The sequence below is a fragment of the Episyrphus balteatus genome, chromosome 3 (genome assembly GCF_945859705.1).
Source record: "Episyrphus balteatus chromosome 3, idEpiBalt1.1, whole genome shotgun sequence".
NCBI lineage: Eukaryota > Metazoa > Arthropoda > Insecta > Diptera > Syrphidae > Episyrphus > Episyrphus balteatus.
The window spans coordinates 82,059,057-82,079,641 of record NC_079136.1 but is presented as its reverse complement, the minus strand read 5'-3'; the positions used below and the strand labels follow the sequence as shown (position 1 = coordinate 82,079,641).

At 31.2% G+C, this 20,585-nt stretch overlaps 2 protein-coding genes across 2 annotated transcripts; both read right to left on the bottom strand.

Moving 5' to 3' along the window:
- Positions 1 to 1,417: 1,417 nt before the first annotated feature.
- LOC129915111 (protein takeout) lies at positions 1,418 to 2,314 on the bottom strand. The gene is made up of 3 exons (XM_055994575.1): positions 2,233 to 2,314; positions 1,782 to 2,156; positions 1,418 to 1,719 (listed from the first exon to the last, which is right to left on the bottom strand). The coding sequence occupies exons 1-3, from the start codon at positions 2,312 to 2,314 to the stop codon at positions 1,418 to 1,420; spliced, it is 759 nt and encodes a 252-aa protein (XP_055850550.1).
- Positions 2,026 to 13,733, bottom strand: LOC129914877 (inhibitor of nuclear factor kappa-B kinase subunit beta). Its single transcript, XM_055994299.1, has 7 exons — positions 13,488 to 13,733; positions 10,266 to 10,666; positions 9,187 to 10,212; positions 4,862 to 5,028; positions 4,313 to 4,789; positions 2,233 to 2,661; positions 2,026 to 2,156 (listed from the first exon to the last, which is right to left on the bottom strand). The coding sequence occupies exons 1-6, from the start codon at positions 13,597 to 13,599 to the stop codon at positions 2,598 to 2,600; spliced, it is 2,247 nt and encodes a 748-aa protein (XP_055850274.1). The 5' UTR covers positions 13,600 to 13,733; the 3' UTR covers positions 2,026 to 2,156; positions 2,233 to 2,597.
- Positions 13,734 to 20,585: the final 6,852 nt, after the last annotated feature.

Below are 20,585 nucleotides of genomic sequence, written 5' to 3'. Positions count from 1 at the left end.
GTTAAATCTATTGACAGCATTGACGGAGGTTGGTTTAAATATTGCAGAGTATGTGGAATTAATATTCAATTTAAACTGGACACAGAATACCAAATTAATATCAGACAAAACAAGAACTTTTCGACCATTTTACTCTACAAAGCAACAAGGAGAGTTTCCTAGCACTAATTGCATAAATCAAGAATACAATTCCAGCTGAAGAATTCAAGAACGATAATTGGAAGACAGGAATACCAAGGGCACAATTATTCTTTTTTTTGGAGATAGACAATTGTCCCTGGTATAAGATGTCCTCTGCAATCACTATACATTTCTCAATCTACGCATGTTACCCTTCTTAAAAAGTTATGCTCAGGACATTTGAAAGAGCATGGAAATGTCCTGTTTTTGCTGGATAAAGACAGACAAATATGCATGATGCAGCAAAGCTTACCAGGTGACTGTTTATTACTTCATCAAGCAAAAACTAATTGATGAGTACCAACGAAGTCACATATAAGGAGGTGAATGCTTATTACTTCATCAAACCAAAATTAATTGATGAGTACCAACGGAGTCACATAACTGAAACAATTACGTCCCTCAACTACAGACGTAATGTTTCAAGTCACTCTTTGTTTTATAACTATTTTTATAGATAATGTTCAGATAAAATAGCTAGTTGAATTTTTTCCCTGAAACAATTCAACCGTAATATTCGCGCTTATAGGAATGCTTATAAGTTTCCGCTTGAGCCCAACTTTCTTTCAACTTTTTTCTTTACCCGCACCACACGAATGTCAATTACACGCCTCTTGTTTTTTTCAAAACCAATATTTATCGGTTTCTCTTTTTAAATCCCTTATTTTTAACTTGGAAGACAGGTTAAGAAAATCATTTGTTAGTTGGATTTATAACCAAAGTCAACAACAACACCATTAGAAAATTTATAAAAACCAGGATTAGGAAAAGGAGCGCGATGATAGTAGAGAGTATGTAACAGGAGTGATTGTTTTCTGCCTTACGAGATTGCTGTCATAGCTTTTTTTTAAATTTAAACTTTTTGAATACTTTACTCGATCTTCCCAACTAAACGTGGCCCCATCAAATGTGGGTCATATTCAACATCATTAAACCGAGAGAAGATAAAGCTACATAAAAGAATGTGGATAAAAAGTAAAAATAGAAAAATTCTAGACCTCGCTGTAGAAAGTCGGAGACAAAAACTCTTCACCACAACTTATTACCATTATTTTACTACATACTTAAAAATCAAATTTGAGGTAAACATATAACTGCTTTGTGCTTTCAAACTTGAATATCTTACGAATGATATATAAGTAAAATAGACTTTATAAAAAAAAATTATAAATAAATGTTAAAAAAAATAATATTTAGAAAAATATTTTCTAATTAAAATTATTGACTAAAAAAATTTCTACGCTGGTAACAACTGATCATAAGTATAAATTTGAAAAAGTTTTTCTGTAGTCTGTCGCAATACCTCAGCCATTGCATCCTCCATAATTGGTCGCATTTCTTCAGACACTGATCGCCAGTTTTCATTTAAAAAGTCATTCATTTTCTCGCCCAAAGTATTATCTCCATTAAAGAGATTATCCAAATGGATTTTTGTATCTCCAATGTTGTATCTAATTTTTACATCATCAATCTTCAAATGTTCATTACCTTTCCTTAAGTAACGACTACCTACGACGTTAGCAAGAACTTGCACATCAGCTGAAAAGAAAAGAAATGCATATATTTGAATTTTGAAAATAAAAAGATAGAGAAAAACTTACATAAATTCGCCATGCAAATTCCTTCGCCTAACAATGGCATCATCATAATTTTCCCTCTAAGAGAATAGTTTGCTTTCAAGTTGATTTTTGGAAAACGCAATTGCATTGTCAGCGTATTGTTCTTTATATTTGCAATTACATTTTCAACATCAAACTGAGATAATCCGCGAATTTCAATGTCCTTGTAGGTGGAATGCAAGTATACAGCTCCTGAATCCTGATCTAGTTTAACTTCTGGGACAAGCAACGGTTCTAGTGGGGGTATATGAAGCTGTGGAATACCAACGGGCATTCTATCTCGCAAATCTTCAACACAATTTTTTATACATCCATTAAGATTGGGATCAGATCGTCGACAAATGCGAAAATTTGCAGCTAATAATGATTGAATTATAATTAAATTATAATATCGAATGTAAATGTTATTTTTTTTTTATTTTTTATTACTTACGCAATAAAGCAGCAAAATTCCCACCGAAAAGGCAGCATAGTAATATGCTTAATATGTATGGTTTAAGTTGTTGAGCAGACATTGTGTTCATTGAATGTCTTAAGACTGTGCAGTAGACAGTGACATAATGTTTCGAAGAAAACTTTTGACCATTTAAATATTATTGCTGATTAGGAGGAAAACATAAAATAAAAATTGAGATCATAGCACAGCCAACAGGTGTCCGGTAATTCAATATTACTTAATTGCAGTTTTGTAAACAAAGCCCGATGACTAATAATAAACTTATTTTAGAGTTTTTTTTTGTTTTTTTGCATGAAAAATATATTTTTGATATATACAATGAGGGCACACATTATGATTTTTTATGAGTGGCCAGAAGAAGAGCTTTGTTGATGGTTGATTTGTGCACCCCAAAGGGAATTTAATCTGAAATAAAAAAGTGAGATTTTATAAAACCCCTTTATAAATAGACGAGTAGTTTAACTGAATAGCAGAGATGCATACAAATATTTTTCAAAGAGCGCCGACAGTTTAATTAATTAATAGTTTCAGATTAAGGCTCCTATTAAAACTTGCCAATCGCTTTAAAAATGTGTCGAATCAAAGTTTTTAGGGCTTTTATAAGTGTATCGGTGTATCGTGGATCGTTTGATGCATTTTTTGGTCTTCTCACATACTCCTCTTGGGATCCAAGGGTCGTCGGGAGTATGTGAGAATACCAAAAAATGCATCAAACGATGCACGATACAAAGTGAAAACGGTGAAGCATGGCGGTGCGAAACTGATGCTTTTCATACAAGGGGGTTGGGCCTATTTATCCCATCAAGGCCCATCAGGGTTATAATGGAGTACGTAAAAATTCCCGAGGAGGTTATGTTACCCTATGCTAAAGAGGAAATGTCTTTGGTTTGGGTATACGACAAGATTATGGCCCAAAGAATACTTCGAAAGGGGCAAAATGATGGTTTCAGGAGAAAAAGGTATGCGCTATGGAGTTGCCCGCACAATCCCCGAAAACCGAAGAATTCGAAAGAATTGTGGGAAATAGTGCGAGATTCGTGGAGAGGTGTAAAAATTAAAAGAACTCTTTCCCTCGAAAATGCATTGCAGTCATTAAAATAACGGTTACTCCACTAAGTATTAATGGTATTCTTAAATAATTAATACACTTTCATACAACTTTCAATAGTTTTCTTTCTTTTTGCCTTATAGATGCAGTACTGCTATGTACTGCTATTTTTGTGAAAAACCACAAATTTTTAAAATTGACCGTATAACAGTAAAAAATCATTCTTTATTTTTTCTGGTAATCAGCCCTAGCGAGGTAATCCGTCGGAGAAAATCGCTCCAGAAGTTTAGGCTGTAGCTCGAGGTACATACAGACAGACAGAATTGCCGGACCCACTTTTTTAACATTCTCCATCACCGTTATTTCATGATTGTTATCTCGAGTTTGATTTTACTTGCCTTATCTATAGTGCCTATATCACAAGTAAAAATGTGTTAAAAAAGTGATTTGTTTAGAAATAAAAATAAAATGTGGCCGACAACAAAGTTCATTCCGTTCAAATATTGTTTTTTAGTTTGGGTTGTTTTTGAGAGGATTTCATCTCCATCTCCACTCTAAAAAATGAACAGTTTTCAGAAGTACTCAAACGTACTCTTTGGTTTCGTCCTAATTCACAAGTTTATTTTATGTTCTACACTTGTTCCCCCTTTAAATTTTTTTTTTTCGTTTTTGTCTTTAAAGGTAAAACACAATTAAATTTATTTAACAGATTTTGAGTTCGAATGACCCGTGCAACTCAACATTTATTAATATTTTTGCTTTTGAATCTATTCAGACGAGCTTGTTTTTATGAAATTTGATCTCGTTACCGTGTGAGAATAGCGGTAAGCTTTAAGAAAATTGTTTGTCTTATATGCACTGCACATACATATGTATATGTTTATAAAAAATCATGTGTCATTGCAATATTTACGAAGAGAGGGTAAAAGAAAGGTAACCTTAAAGTGGAACCTATTCAGATGAGCGGCAGTGTATATAAAATTAAAAGAATTAAAAACAAATACTCACGCTTGTTGTAGTAACTTTGTATCTTTGATCAAATTATCAGTTGGTAATTCTAAAACACTGTCATCATTATTTCCGTTCCAGCTTGTTGAAAGATCTCCACTATCTATATCAAGTGTTTCCATATTTTCTATTACATTATCAATAGCAGTTTGATTATTTTTTCCTTGCATGTAAAACTTTTCACCGAATTGCAATAGAAACTCTTTAGTTTTTTCGCTAATCTTAATTTCATAATCCTTCCATAAAGATTGATTTTCAAATACAATTTTCAATATTGTTTGAAATTCCACATAAATTTCCATAATTAATTCAGTAGGTTTACTTTTGCCAGCCACAGTTTTTCTCAAGTATTTGTTTGTATTATCATAAAAGTCTTTACGAACTTTTAGAAAATTTGAGACATACGATCGAACTTCTTCTGGACTGATTAAACGAGTTTTATTGCGAATTTCTTCGAATACATTTTGAAATTGTTTCCTAAAAAATATATGAAAAACTTGTAATTATCTGAATGGTAATTACTTTTTTTTTGTCATAAAAAAAACTTACACATGAAGTTCAACATCTTGTTGGTATGTTGTTAAAGGTGATTTGTTCAGGAAATCACGAGTTCTATTTAATATAGATTTAAGACGGAGATGGACTTTTGAATAATCAGCATTAAGGTTTTTTAAGCTTTGTGCAATCATTTCCCATTCGTTGTCATAATTGGTGATCTAAAAAAGAAATTGAGAAAAATTAATATAAAAAAAATTTTTTGTTGACTTACCAAGTAGAGTGAAGAGTGAAAATAATTTAAATACATTAAAAAAAAATAATGTGAATTTATTAAAATTGATATAAACTAGTACAAATAATACACGTAAGATAATAAGTATATGAAATATTGAGAATTAATAGTATATTTAAAAGTTTTTTAACTAATCTCGTTTTTAATTACTTCTTCTAGTGCTAGGGACTAATAGAGCCCAATCTTATTTATAAGATGGGTACTCTTGGCTTTAGCCAGAATGATATGCGGAAACTCTATTATTTACTAATTTGTTCGAGACGAATTATTACATAAATTTAATTTCTTCATACAAAGTTTGATAATTTCTACGAGTCGTATGAAAATTTTGTTATTTTTTGTTATAGTGTTTTTTTTATTGAGATTATTTTATGAAAGTCTAATCAGTGGTGGTAAAAACTATACTTTGTCCTACAAAAGATTGTGTAACCGCAATTTTTAGATTAGACCGCAATTTGGATCAAAAATCATTTCTTTTCACTAAGCTTTATGAAAAATAATAACTTTGTACTATAGGATAACATCATTATGAATTAGAGTTAAAAACTACTTTCAACCAAGTCATTCGGAAGTGACGCGTGCCACGTGCACTTACTCTCTCAAACTATTTATTTTCAGTTTTTTTACAAAGTCAATATAGCTCGATTTTATGGCTCCTTGTCATGAAAAATATCCTCGTAAGGCTTGAGAGCAGTTGAGTGAAGTGCATGGCATATGCGGATGACCTGGTTATCAGCGGAATTACTGAGATGGCCTTGAGGAAAGTAAGCAACTAGGCTACGAGTTGTGGTCTCAGAACTGATGCTATTTACAACTGAAACCAAAATCTCTGCCTTCCATCTACCTCACCTTAACGGTCAAATCTTATGACTGTCTTCTAGCGGGTAAAGAAGGCGAACATTGCTTTCTATGCCTGCAGCAAAACCTTTGGAAAAAAATGAGGGTCTAAAATCCAAATTTTAGGAATTAAGGAAGCTTGCAAACTACTTAGGAAAAATTCGCATCAAAACGTAGCTACACATACGGATAGTCAGGCAGTCATTAAAGCATTTTCAATGCCAATATTCTGATCTCGCTAAGAATAGAGCATCCTCTCTGAGAAGTGAGTTTTTTAGTGACATAATTAAATTCTCAAAATCAAAGATCAAACACTTGATCTCGTTCCTCAATGCAACAATTGGTTTTAAGACAGCCTCCTAATATCGGGATGCAAAATGCATTTATTACTCATAGGGTTTATTAGTTTCATCAACCGTCTTATTTTAATCGCAAAATAAAAAAAAATTTTTCTTCAAAAACAACCATAAAAATCTTTTGAGGAATTAAAATGTGTTCTAGACCGATAGTACAGGTAAAATAAGCATTTTAAAAAAAATAAAATGCACGACTGGGTCGCACGAACTTGCTCTTAGAGTTAAAGTTGATTAAATTTTTAAGACTTTTTATATAGAAATTTGGAAAAAAAAAATAAAATTCGTTTAAAAAAAAAAATTAAATAAAATCTGAAATTAAGTTGCCCTCCAAAACAAGTATGCAGTTTTGATTGATATATTAAGATGCATTTTTAGAAAAAAAAATTTAAAAATCGTTAGAGCCGTTTTTTAAAAAACTAATTTTTTATAAATAATTTTTTGGAAAAAACGTTTTAAAATAAAATTGGTATGCCATTCTTTAGAAATCACTAATCAACATATAAAAACAAAATTTCAAAAAAATTCAATGTCCCGTTTTCGAAAATTTGATTTTTCAAAAAAAAATTTTCAAAATTTTTTTAAAAATCCAAAAATTATTTTTTTCAAAATCTTATTTTTGGCTTATATTTAAATTATATAAATGCTTCTTCATAAAAAGTTTGGTTGAAATCGAATAAGCAGTTTCGGAGATAATCGGATTTGAAAAAAACGGTTCTATGGCAGGTACCGTTAATAATGATTTTCAAAAAAAATTTTTTTCATTAGAAGATAGAACTTAGCTCAAAACTAACATTTGAATTTTTTAAACAAAATCGTTAGAGCCGTTTTTGAGATATTTCAATTTTACTTAAATCGGTATATGACAAGTACCGTTATTTTTGGTCCAAAAAAATTAATTCCAAAAACCCCTCTGGAGAGTCGCCAAATAAGGTTACATACCAAGTTTGGCATTAATCGGTCCATCCGTTTAGGCTGTAGCTCCTTATACAGACAGACAGACAGACTGACAGACAGACAGACAGACAGACAGACAGACAGACGGACTTCCGGGACCCACTTTTTTGGCACTGTCTACCATCGTAATGTCATGGAAAAATGTTATCTCAACTTTTTTTTTTGTACGAATGCATAACTTGATATATAGTACCTATATCGCAAGTAAAAATTGTAACACTCATGAAACTTACAGATTTTACTGACTCTTCGAAAAAAACACCCTTTCACCTAGATTTTTTTTATTAAAACTCTATATTCTTGCTTTCTATCCCAAAATCAATGTTTTTACCAAATTTCATTAGGGTGGCCCATCATTTTTGTTTACACTAAAAAAACACCTCTTGTTTCTATAGGGTACCACTAATACTACTCTTGTATTACTCAATTTTTCAAATATACCCATATTTTCTCTACACCTAAAAAAAACATGAACAAAATTTATACACTTGTTTTATTTGTAAGTCCTATGGGAAAGACAACAATTTTAATAAATTTCGTAAGGGTACCATTTATACCACTGATTTTATCGGACTTATCGCGGATTTTCCCTATTTCCCAAAAAAACACCATTTAACCTAAAATATTTGTATAGATTGCTTAGATTCTTGGTTTCTGTTATACATATATACATATATTGGCGTAACAATTGTTTCCCAGTTTTTGTGGTCATATTTCCGAATTTTATCATTTCTTAAAAAAAAAACACCATTTCACTCAAAATAATTTTGTACACTTTATAGATTCTTAATTCTTTTTACAAACAAAACTTTTTCACCAAGTTTTAAAAATTAATAAAATTTAAGTCAGCTGGTATGATAACTTTCTCACACATAACTCAACCCATCAAAAAAAACACCCTTTCACCAAAAATATTTTTAAGAATTTTATGAATCCTTTGACCCTGCTTCATCTTAAACCTTCATCCCGAATTTCATCAGCGTAGCATGTTTTTAACATGAGTTTCGGTTATATTTTATCTGTTGAAGTCGAAAAACAAGCACCCGTTTTTTTAATCGGCTATAACTTTTCTTAGAGCAATCGTATTTATTTTTATGTCTTTAGATTCAGCATCAAAAAATACCTAAAAAACATGTGTCACATGATAAAATTCGACAAACAATTTTGTTCACTATATTTTTGACCTTCACCCCCTTCCTCTTGTCCGCGAAAAAACACCCTTTCACCCAACTTTTTCTTATAGACTTTTTTATCCTTGGTTCGTATCCCAAAAGCAAACTTTTTGCTAAGTTTCGTGAGTGTAACAATTTTTTTATTATTTGTTGAATTAATGTACTATTTTACCTGTACTACGAGTCGTTTTTCGTTTTATGACAAACGCCAATCTTAAGGCTACTCGCACACATGCGATTTTAGTCACGCGATTATTCAGTCGCAAAAATGGATCACAAGGAGTTCAATGCCTGTGAACACACATGCTTCCCGCGATTAAAAATTTGAAAATTGTGTCCACAGTCATTGAAACTCTTGTCATCTAATTTGCGACTGAATAATCGCGCGATAAAAATCGCATGTGTACGCCTAGCCTAATAGGGATTTATATTCCAGAAAAGATAATACGTACAAATTGCGACTACTACGGGGACTGACTGCCTTGCCCTATTATGGTTGGCGTTTGTCATAAAACGACACAAAAACAATTAGGTCTGAAAGCCAAAATTGAGGCTTAAGTAAAGCAATCATCATGGTATAGTGAAATAGGGTGGAGAGCGGAGGCAACTCCGAAGTTAAATTTTTAATTTAACAAAAATCGTTTTCTTGTCGTTTTGATGACAAACGCTAACCTTAATAGGGTTGATGAACATGTATTATCAGATTCTAATATATTAAATAAACAACACATATTGAAAAGAAATAAAGATCTAAAACGTTCTTACCTGTTTTTCCTGCAGCAAAAGATTTCCCGAAACTACCATATTTTGAAAGTGAGCCGCTTGTCCATTTAAATGTATAATTTTCTCCTGAAAACAATTCACTCCATGTTCCTGTTTCATAATTTCAGATTCCAAATTCATTAAAAATTCATGAATTCCATTTGCACACTCGCCAACTCTTCTCAATTCGTGATATTGCAAAAACAATGCATTCAATAAGCATTGCTTCATAATTCTAGGGTTAATTTTTTGATTTAAACCAAATGTTTGACGAATCGGTTCCGATATAAACGGATCTTCGGGATTACATAAACCATCAGTCTCAAAATCAACTAAATACAACATAGATTTGTTTTCTATGAAGAATTTTTCTTCGTACAACTGAAATGGTTGAGTTTGTGGTGTAAAATGATCAAGCGAATGTCCTGCAGGAAGAACAAAATAAAATTTATTTCGCAATATCCCGGTATCCCTCTCCATAGAAATACAAAAATCTTGCATTGTTGTATTTTGGTAGACAGCATAGCTTAAGAACTTGCATCGATTTAACCAAAAAACGGTTAGAACTTTAACATTTAGTGCATCGTCCAGCTTTGTGTAAAATGTGAACATTGGTTTTGTGCTTTGTACCTCATCAAGTGCTTCATAGCCACGTTTTCGGCCATCAGCTTCTAAGGCAAGTTGCAGCCATGGCTCAATCGACCTACAGAATACTTTACTTAATCTATTTTCACAAAATAGTTGAGTGTGATGGCAGAGTTTTTCATCGCTAGATTTGGTTATAGCTATACAACCGGGAGGTTTGTGTTTTATACTCATTAGGACATCAAACATTGACCCATCTTGCAGGAAAGGATATACGCCACATATAATTTCAAAAGCAACAATTCCCATTGACCAATAGTCTACACTATTTTTGTATTCTGCCGACTCTACAATTTCTGGAGCAAAGTAATTTCTGGAGCCAACCATACTCCCTCCAATTATAGTTTCCTTGTCAAGAATTCGAGCATATCCCATGTCTGTCAGCTAGTGGTTAAATATATTATCAAAGTCATTTTTAAAAGATACTATTCGCCTACCTTATAAATTGGTTGTCCGTCTGAATTATATTTTATAACAATATTATCAGGTTTAATATCACGATGAGTTATTTTATATCGATCATGTAGATGAAATACAGCATTTCGTAACGCGCGTAAAACTTGTCTCACATCATTTTCGCTAAATCCATTGACATTCTCGATTTCATGTAATTTTGAACGCAAATTGCCACCATCACAGTACTCCATTGCAATAACTGGCAATTTTATTCTTTTATTTTGTTCGGCAACTAAATTTGCACACAATTCAGGGCATGCTCGCACGATGTTTTCGGTATTGATATCCTTCATCCAGTCGGATTCTTGTTGCCATCTTGTTGTCAGTTTAGTTCGTTCATCCAAGGCCAGTTTATCCAAATCGACTGAGCATCTTTTAATCGCTGAAATAGATATAAAAGAAGTAATCAATTAAATATTCATCTTGGTTGTTTATTTCCAAATTTAAAAGTCGACCAAACATGATTCCATTGAAAGAAAAACAGATTTTATTTAAGACCGAATCCAATCTAGTTGGTTCATTAAAATAACAAGCAAATTTCGATATTTGTTATACAATGGCGAGTATGTATCGCTTTTTTTGTTTAGATAGTCTAAACTGAAATGAGAGGAGAGTGAAATTTTTTTTTTTTTTTTCAACTTCCTGAAATAATTATTTTTGTTCGGGTTTTGAAAAAATGCTTTCAATGAAATTAAAAAAAAAAAAATCAGTTGGTTTTTATGTTTCTGTAGAAAAATCGTCTACCTTGTGCAGCAGAATAGATTGTTTTTAAAAAACACTTAATGTAGGTATACCTATTTATTTAATTTATATGGGCACAAAAATGAATATTGCATTCAACCATTGTTTTTTTCTTTTATATTGCATAAAAGAAAAAAACAATGGTTGAACCATTCGATCAGTTAACGCGTAAAAATACGCGTTTTTGGGGTCGTCCGTCGGGTGTTTGGGTGCGGATAAAACGTCTGTAATGGATATTTTTGTAAGCAGGAAGTGTGTAAGTGTGGCGTCAGGATCAGGATCCAACTAATTTTAAGTGGTTACCCTCACGTATGTATGTACTTTTGATGCACTTTTTCTCCAGAAAGTTACCGATACATATTTTCAGACTTTTTCAAAAAAATCGATTTTTACACGTTTAATGCCAAAAAATGAAAAAATATACATTTTTATTCACAAATAAGCATAGTATGTATATTTAAAATTTATATTTAATTCATAGTTACATAATAAATTAGTTTTGTATTCATACTTCAACTTACATCGATATTCAAAAAACGTGTTCCCGATTTAATAAAAAGTACTGTAGTAAATAAATAAAGAACAAGGTCCAAAAAAATGACCTCCATAAGTTTAGAATTAAGTCAGAGACTTGAAACTTGGGAAATATTTTTTTTAGTTTATTTCCAACCATTTAAGATCTTGCGAGCACAGAAATTCTAATTATTTTAACATAACGAGCACTCTATTGTGCACCTTGCAATACACATCATATTCCATATTTTCTAGTTACGAAAAAGTAGCATAGATTCCGCAGTTTTGGTCAAATTCAAAAAACAATACACTAATTTGAGCGTAAACAAATATTCTTTCAGAATATTGCCTAAATTTATTTTTTTTTCAAGATTTATGGGATAAAAACCCACACTTTATTTATCTAAACAATAAACTTCTACACATCATTCGAAAGGTATGAGAACGCTCATTCCAAAAACATTTAACATAGTGAGAATTGTTAAAAAAAAAATGGTTGAGATATTCATAGATTACCTTGTAATGTCTATAAAAATGGTTTTTTGTAAATAAAAAAAAATGGAGGGTTCTAAAAATATAACTAAAATATTTTTTTGCATTATTCGTCCATATTAACAGCCAACAGTATGTAATTTTTCGGGTGTATTTTCAGTGTCGCACCGTGTAATTTGTTTTCGTTTCAAGAAAGAATTAAATTCAGTTTTAGTTCAAATGGACGCAATTCTAAATCTATTATTTTACTTTTACTCGCCCGGCTGATCTTCGGATAAAAAAAAATCAACGGGCGAATAATTGACAACTGCTATCGCTGCCTAGTTCACAGATAGAAATATACACCAATGCTTTTTAAAATCAATCTGAAAACATATTCTTTTCGTAACGAAAAAAAAATTAATTTATAGGTCAAAATATAAATTTACCAAACGAAAACCCCATTTAACCCCATTTTAACATTTATACCAAGCAAAAAATCTACTGCCAGCCAGTCTAATCAATTTTACCTAACTTAGTGTTCTTTTTTATTCTATTGGCGCAATAACACGTTTCAAAACTTTAAATTTTTCTTCTTTAAAAAATTATATTTTTGAGAATATTTATTTTTCATTTCATTTTGTTTTTTTTTTTTTTTTTTTTTCTTTAATTTTCGCTATTTTTAGTTTGAATCTAGATAAAGTCATAATCCCTTTAAAATAAAGCACACAAAATGCTGTACTAATCATGAATAAGCTCCAGATTATTCAAAGTGTACATCTACATACCTACAAAGAATTAGTCAGTAATCTAATAAGTCTTGAATTATAAACAATAAACAAATAGCGGATGGTAAGGCGATCTTCTAAAGAAATAAGTAATACAAACAAAACATTCAATCAGACATTATTGCTATGTTGGAAGTTTCTATATACTTTGCCCGAAAAAGATCTGGGCTTTGTGTTTATTGGGGCAATAAACAAGCATTTTGCAATAAAAAACCAAATTCATTATACTCTTTTTGTTGTTTTTATAAGCAAACTATACCCACAGACATTTTTTAAGGTTCTGAGCTAAAATGAACAAAAACTTTTTTTCTTTTGAAGACATTTTGTTAAATGGAAAGATCCTTCTAGATATTTTTTAGTGCTCTCAAATGAATCTTGGTTCCACCAAATTGTTGCCTCAATAAAATATAATCTTTAGCACTTCAAATCAAATCGTGTAATTCTCAGAACAGGATTATACAACAACCTATTAAAAATGCAACATTTTAATTGCAAATTGCAATTCTAATAAATCATTATCAAGAAGTGCCCTACCCACAAACATTGTGCAAAAAAGGGTACCAATTGCTATTTAAAAATGATAAGATAATTTGCACCGCAAGCATTGTTTTGTTTATTTTTATTTTATTTCCACTCGTGGTATGTGGTAAATGTATCTATGTTTGTTCACATGTTAAAGTTTATACATACCGACTGAAATTCCAGTTTCCGTATTTTCCCATAGCGACACTTCGCCAAATGCACCGGAACCAAGTTCTTTTACAAATTTCCAATTTGTTTCAGTTTCTCGATAGTTTAACATGATTATTAATTAAGTTAATTGAAATATCAACATTAAATAATACTTTATAATTTTAACTAGGATCTTTTAATAATTATTACTGCACACTGCGACGGAATTTCTGAATTTCAATTTCCTCACACCCTTTGTTAAAAAAAAAAATAAAAAATGACAGTTATTTCAAATAATGTACTAGAATATTGAAAACCAAATATACTACTAGAACTAGAATTAGTTTTTATAACACGAGATTTAGATGGGTCATAATTAAGAGTACCTAAAAAAAATTCAAAATTAATTAAAAATCAAGAAAAATAGAAAATAATTTTTAAAGCAAGAAATAAATGAATTAGAAGTGAAAAAACCGTCAACATTGCTCTTAGAGTCAAGAAAAATGCACAGGACAGTAAAAAGTAAGTGACAAATGAGTGAAAACTCTCCAATTTTTCGCTGTATGGAAAATTTTGTTTCGCTACTAGGCTTAAAAACGTATCCCATACAAATTTTCGATAACTTGTATCGGAGTTTTATCTTTGCTAAAATTTAGCTCGATCTGCGTACCAGGCTTAAAGGCCGAACTACGAATATAATAGGCTCATGGTATAAAAAGACAAGGTATGATCATTAGAGCCGCCATCTTAAAAAATGGGGTAATAAGGTTTTGACGTTTAAAAAGCAACAACAATTTCCAAGACAAATTTGTTTACAACAACAATTTCAATGGGCAGCTGTCAAAACCTTAAGTAGCCATTTTTAAGTTTTGACAGTTCTCGATACAGAGTTTTTTCTAATGATCATACCTTCTCTTTTTATACCATGTAATAGGCTAGCATGGTCTTATGTCAAAATGGCATGAGTGAGTTGTCGAACTCGAACATAAACAATTCTTAAGGCCCAACTATAATAGGCATTATGCGCGCATGGGCTTATGTCAAAATGGATTGAGTGAGTTTGTCGAACATAAACAATTTTTATGGGATAGCCATAATGCGCATATGGGCGCTTCGTTAACTTTCGTTAAGCTTATGCTTATGCTAATAAAAATGTAATAAACGAATTGTGAATTGAATAAAAACAGTTTTAAAAATATTATTGTGTAAATTCAACGCGTCTTTGTACAAAAATTATGGAAAACAAAAATGTAAATTATGACAATTAAGGCTATGCACGAGCACAGTACACATAAACAGGTAATATATACCGAACTGACATTGCGTCGCCTCAATAAAATAATGTCGTATGTTACATTCGGCTACTTTTGGGGAAACGCAATTAAAGTTCAGATTTTTTTTTCTCGAAAACTGTAAGGTGAATTTTCTTAAAAATATCATGACATATACAGAAAATATTTGTCTATTGAATTATGTTAGAATTATTTCAATATTCCAATCCAGATGCAAATTATAGTCAATTTTCTCCAATATACCGATGTCGTATGTAACGTTTTCACAGAAACTATTTGTTAGCCAAACACATACGACAAATTGATGACACATACGACAAAAATAAGCAAAGTTTTATTCGACACTTGTTTACGACATACGACAAATAGATGTCAAATTCAATGCGAAAAAACAAATAGGTAACTAACGTTAATTTATAAACTTTTTAAAATCACATTGGCTCTTGGTAATAACCCGAGTCTAGCAAAACTCAATTTTAACAAAAACATCAATGGTTAAATAACATACCTACATCTAACTTCTAAGGGCCAGTTGTACAAATATTTGATCTGTGGATCAGCAACTTTTATTTTCTGAATTCAGTGGTAAAATAGATATCTAGCACTGGTTCTAGGTCCATATAGGTTGAAATAGCTAAAGCCATCCTTGAACCAAAGTTGATCCACTGCTAATCCGCCGAAATCGGCGAGTTAAATTCCTGACCCGAGGCTGAACACGTTTGTACAACTGGCCCTAAACAATTGGTTTGTCGAAGGTCGACTAGTCCGACCTGCTCGACATCTTGATTGCAACTGAAATTACACTCGTCAGTGTATTTCCTTATGGGACAAACGACAAACGTTTACTGAAATTCCAGTAAAATATTGTTGTATGTGTTGCAAAAACAGCACATACGACAGTAATTTACCGAACGAAGAAAAACACTGATTTGTATGAAAAAATTGTAGTATGTGATAATTTTTGTCGTATGTGCACGTTTTCTGTGCACTTACGACAAAAAGCCACTGAAAATGTTTGTAAGCCTACACATACGACAAAATGCATAGCGATTATCTCGGAAACGGATACAGATATCGAAATACGGATTTCACAGAACGAAGGAGAAAAAATCAATTAGCAAAACTGCATTCAAATCTCAAAACCTCAATTTTGCACATACGACAATATTTTATTGAGGCGACGATTGGTCGCCAGATTGTCAAAACATGACACTTTGGCGACCAATGTCAGCTACCTAATTCTTAATTGTTTAAAATACCGACGAAAAACGCACAAAAACCGATAAACCACGCACACCACTAATTTTTAAACAATTATTTACCATTTCCCGCGATGAAACACGAAGAAAATTTGTTATTTTTCAACTTATAATATTTTTAAATGACATTTTATAAATTAAAACAAAAACAAATTTCCTGTTTACTGCGATTGAAATATAAAAATTAAAGGCCAACCTGACAGAATTGAATTGGAATTGAATCTTATTGAGTCTTCAAAGTAAGGTTACATTTTATATCTTATTCTAACAATAGGTGTGTTTTTTATTACAACCGGTCTTAACTAGACAAAAAAAACGCAGTCTGGGCTAAGCAATTTACATGTTAAATACAACAACACCTTAGCCCCTTGGGCTTAGTTGTTTAGCCCGGAGATTTCTCTGGGCTTAACTTTTTGAAGAGTTTTAAATCTGTGCTACCAAACTAATTTCTTCATAAATTGTTTAGAATTTGTTTAAAAACGTGAAAACTCACGTTTGGAAGGACAAAATGTATTTAAATAGTTCTGCTAGCATACATTTTTGTATCTCTTTGTAAAACATATATGAAAAATACAAGAAAATGAAGTAAGCGAAAAATATGACAACTCTAAATTTTTGTTGTGTCTGCTGTTTTCGGAACATTCAATATACAGTGCTGCCAAGATTTCAGGTTAAGCCCCGAGGCGTTTTTTTTGTCCAGTTAAGACCGGTGGTAATAAAAAACACACCTAATAGGTGTGTTTTTTATTACAACCGGTCTTAACTGGACAAAAAAAAACGCAGTCTGGGCTAAGCAATTTACGTGTTAAATGCAACAACACTTTAGCCCCTTGGGCTTAGTTGTTTAGCCCGGAGATTTCTCTGGGCTTAACTTTTTGAACAGTTTTAAATCGGTGCTACCAAACTAACTATTTCATAAATTGTTTAGAATTTACTTACAAACGTGAAAACTGACGTTTGGAATGATAAAATGTATTAAACTATTTTTGCTAGCATTCATTCTTGTATATCTTTGTAAAACATACACGAAAAATACAAGAAAACGTGAAAGCGAAAAATATGACAACTCTAAATTTGTGTTGTGTCGCTGTTTTCGGAACATTCAATATACAGTGCTGCCAAAATTTCAGGTTAAGCCCCGAGGCGTTTTTTTTGTCCAGTTAAGACCGGTGGTAATAAAAAACACACCTAATAGCTTGGATTGTACTGAAGTGGCTATAAAGTATTGCCTTCTTTTTCGAATATTTTTTTTTGTAAAGCCTCGTGGCAGTCTATATTTATATAAAGCCAAATAATATCCCTACTAACAATTTTGCTTCTATAATGCTTTACAGAAGCAACATTTGCATCTGTAAAGCTTTATAGAACCAAAATTGTTTGTGGGGATGGTTGGTCTGCTCTTGCTCATAAGCATTAAATTGAATTTGTTTGTGACGGGAGTCACGTATACAAATATACAATAAACTTAACCTATCTTAAAACTACATACATACGAATACTGGCCAGTGCAGTGATATGCTTAATATCTAACATATTGCTTTAGATTTTTTTTCCGTTTCTTTTCTTTTTAATTTTTTTTCTTTTGAGTTTATGAAGCGAGAGCGTCATATATACATTAAACATACAAGTAAAATCACAGTATACGAGAGTGTATGAGCAACATTTTAACATTGAGATATGCATTTAGGCCGTGTGCGAATTGCGTTAGGCCGTGTGCGAATTGCGTTAAAATGTTGGTTAAAATTTCTACCACGATTAAAATTTGACGTTTGGTTAAAAAAGGGATCAAATTTATTTTTTTGCTGTGCGAATTGGGTTAAAATGTATTAAATGGGACTTTTTTCTTGCTACTACTTTGAATAAAATTCCCTCAAGATAAAACAAAATTACCCTCAAAAATGGTTTTTCTTATATTCAATTAACTATTTTTTTTAACAAAACCCAGTTGAAAATATATCAAGTTAAATATTCTAGTATGAAAATGTAAGAAATTCTCAATTTCACATACTTTTTTTTTATTTTATCGATAAATTCTCATTTCATTATGATCAAAAAGAAATTTATTAATTCAGTCTTCTAACACTAATTCGTAGTTCACCAGCTGCCAACAAAATAGAAATATAAAAAATAAAAAACAAACAAACAATTAGTAGATTTTCAATTTTTCAAGATGAATATTAATTTGAGGAAGTACTTTGTATTAATACTTTTAACATTTCTTAAAATATCAACGCATTATAACAAAAATAATTTCAAATCTATCTTGATCTTTCTATCTTGAGAAACGTCAAATTTTAACCACTAGTGTCAAATTTTACCCTGCTCCGCAGCTGGGTAAATTTTAACCCATTTTATTCACCATGCTAGTGTCAAATTTTAACCAAACGTCATATTTTAACCAACATTTTAAGGCCGTGTGCGAATTGCATTTCTATCTCAAGATAGAAAGATCAAGATAGATTTGAAATTATTTTTGTTATAATGCGTTGATATTTTAAGAAATGTTAAAAGTATTAATACAAAGTACTTCCTCAAATTAATATTCATCTTGAAAAATTGAAAATCTACTAATTGTTTGTTTGTTTTTTATTTTTTATATTTCTATTTTGTTGGCAGCTGGTGAACTACGAATTAGTGTTAGAAGACTGAATTAATAAATTTCTTTTTGATCATAATGAAATGAGAATTTATCGATAAAATAAAAAAAAAGTATGTGAAATTGAGAATTTCTTACATTTTCATACTAGAATATTTAACTTGATATATTTTCAACTGGGTTTTGTTAAAAAAAATAGTTAATTGAATACCTATAAGAAAAACCATTTTTGAGGGTAATTTTGTTTTATCTTGAGGGAATTTTATTCAAAGTAGTACCAAGAAAAAAGTCCCATTTAATACATTTTAACCCAATTCGCACAGCAAAAAAATAAATTTGATCCCTTTTTTAACCAAACGTCAAATTTTAATCGTGGTAGAAATTTTAACCAACATTTTAACGCAATTCGCACACGGCCTTAGGGTGACTGAGTGAAAGATTCGATTAATGGTGTAGATAGTCTATTGAATAGACCCTTTTGGATGGAACAAATTCGTTCAAGAGTTTTTATTGGCGATTATGATTCCTTGGCATACAAGAATACTCCAGCCAAAAGTGCTACTAAATCCGTTGGTGCATTTCTGAGAAAACGGCAACACTGGTCGGTTTTTAGTTTTTTTGATTTAACTCGAAAACCAAGCCTGACTTTGAAATGGTTCAAAGACACTTTTCATAGCAAATTAAATTTTCTGTCAAGTTAAGATGATTAAAAAATTTTTAAAATTATTTTTGACTAAAATTCTAACCTAAAATCAAAGAAAAAAAAGTTAAAAAATTGACAATTTTATTTTTTTTTACTAAATCAAGGGGCATTTTGTGTATGTAGCCAGGACGTCGAAACTTTGTACTAATGAAATAAAGTAGAGGTAAAATCCTTTGATAATATGCAATTTTAAATTTTTTTTGTCAAGAAACAACTTAAATGTACCTATTCAAAAATTAGCACTTTTTCTAAATTTTTGACTTTTTTAGTTAAAAGCAAGTTTTTAAAACTCGATAAAATCGTATTAATTGGTAACTTTTAGACTTTCAAAGTAAACATACTTCGAGGGATTGATTTAATATAAACTAAATATGACAAACAAAAAAATTTATTTGCATCCTTATGGCTTTTTGTGCAATTTTGTGTATGTGCATTTTTATAAATTCGGGTCGAATGGATGGACGGGGAGCCATTAGCTTTGGTCTATTGCATAGAAGAACATTTAATACCAACTCTTTTACTGTTTTCAATGACCTGAAAAACAATTCTTGTAAAATCCGCGACCAACGAAAAGTTTCTCTTGAAAAACGAAAAAAATACTCTAATGAGTTTGAAACAAAATAGCTCAGGCAAATTAGTAAATCAAATTGCACTTTTCGCGGGACAAATTTTTTTCATGGAACGTGTTAAGGTGAATGTCCTTATCGTAAAAGTGAATTTTTTGGGATGATAAGATATCGGGAACAGCCGCCATCTTGGAAAAGAGGTCGGTGCCGTTTTTATTTTATAACTCCATTTTTACTCATTTAAACCAAAAATGTCCCAGGATAAACTTATTATCAATTAAATTATCTAAAAAATGATATACAAATGAATTCCGTGAGTTAGTTAAATTCAATTTTATAAGCGGTCAAAGTCCAGGTTCTTCTCGCAAGGTTAAGACAATATGACATTTTTTCAAATATCTGAAGAACTTTTGATTTGTTTGGGATTTTCTTAATGAATGAATTATAGCACTTTTAATTATCTATGAAATGAACCCTTTATTGTTTTTGTAACCATCACATTGTAGAAGCAACCAAACGTCGAAGTCATGATATACGATTTTTAAGCTGAACATATTTGGGATTTCAATAGTTCAAATAAACAATCAAAAATTAAACACAATAGTCTCGAAAACATAACGGCTTACACACCTCATATCTTGAGTTACTTATCGTAATGCTGAGATTGAGGTGTTCATGTTTAGGAAAAATGACAGGGCAT

Coding starts and splice junctions, on each gene's coding strand:
- LOC129914877 (XM_055994299.1), bottom strand. CDS start 13,599: ATGTTAAACTATCGAGAAACTGAAACAAATTGGAAATTTGTAAAAGAA. Junction 10,667..13,487: donor GGAAACTGGAATTTCAGTCG/GTATGTATAAAC, acceptor TATCTATTTCAG/CGATTAAAAGATGCTCAGTC. Junction 4,790..4,861: donor CAAGATGTTGAACTTCATGT/GTAAGTTTTTTT, acceptor TATATTTTTTAG/GAAACAATTTCAAAATGTAT.
- LOC129915111 (XM_055994575.1), bottom strand. CDS start 2,314: ATGTCTGCTCAACAACTTAAACCATACATATTAAGCATATTACTATGC. Junction 2,157..2,232: donor GAATTTTGCTGCTTTATTGC/GTAAGTAATAAA, acceptor AATCATTATTAG/CTGCAAATTTTCGCATTTGT. Junction 1,720..1,781: donor AATTTGCATGGCGAATTTAT/GTAAGTTTTTCT, acceptor TTTTCTTTTCAG/CTGATGTGCAAGTTCTTGCT.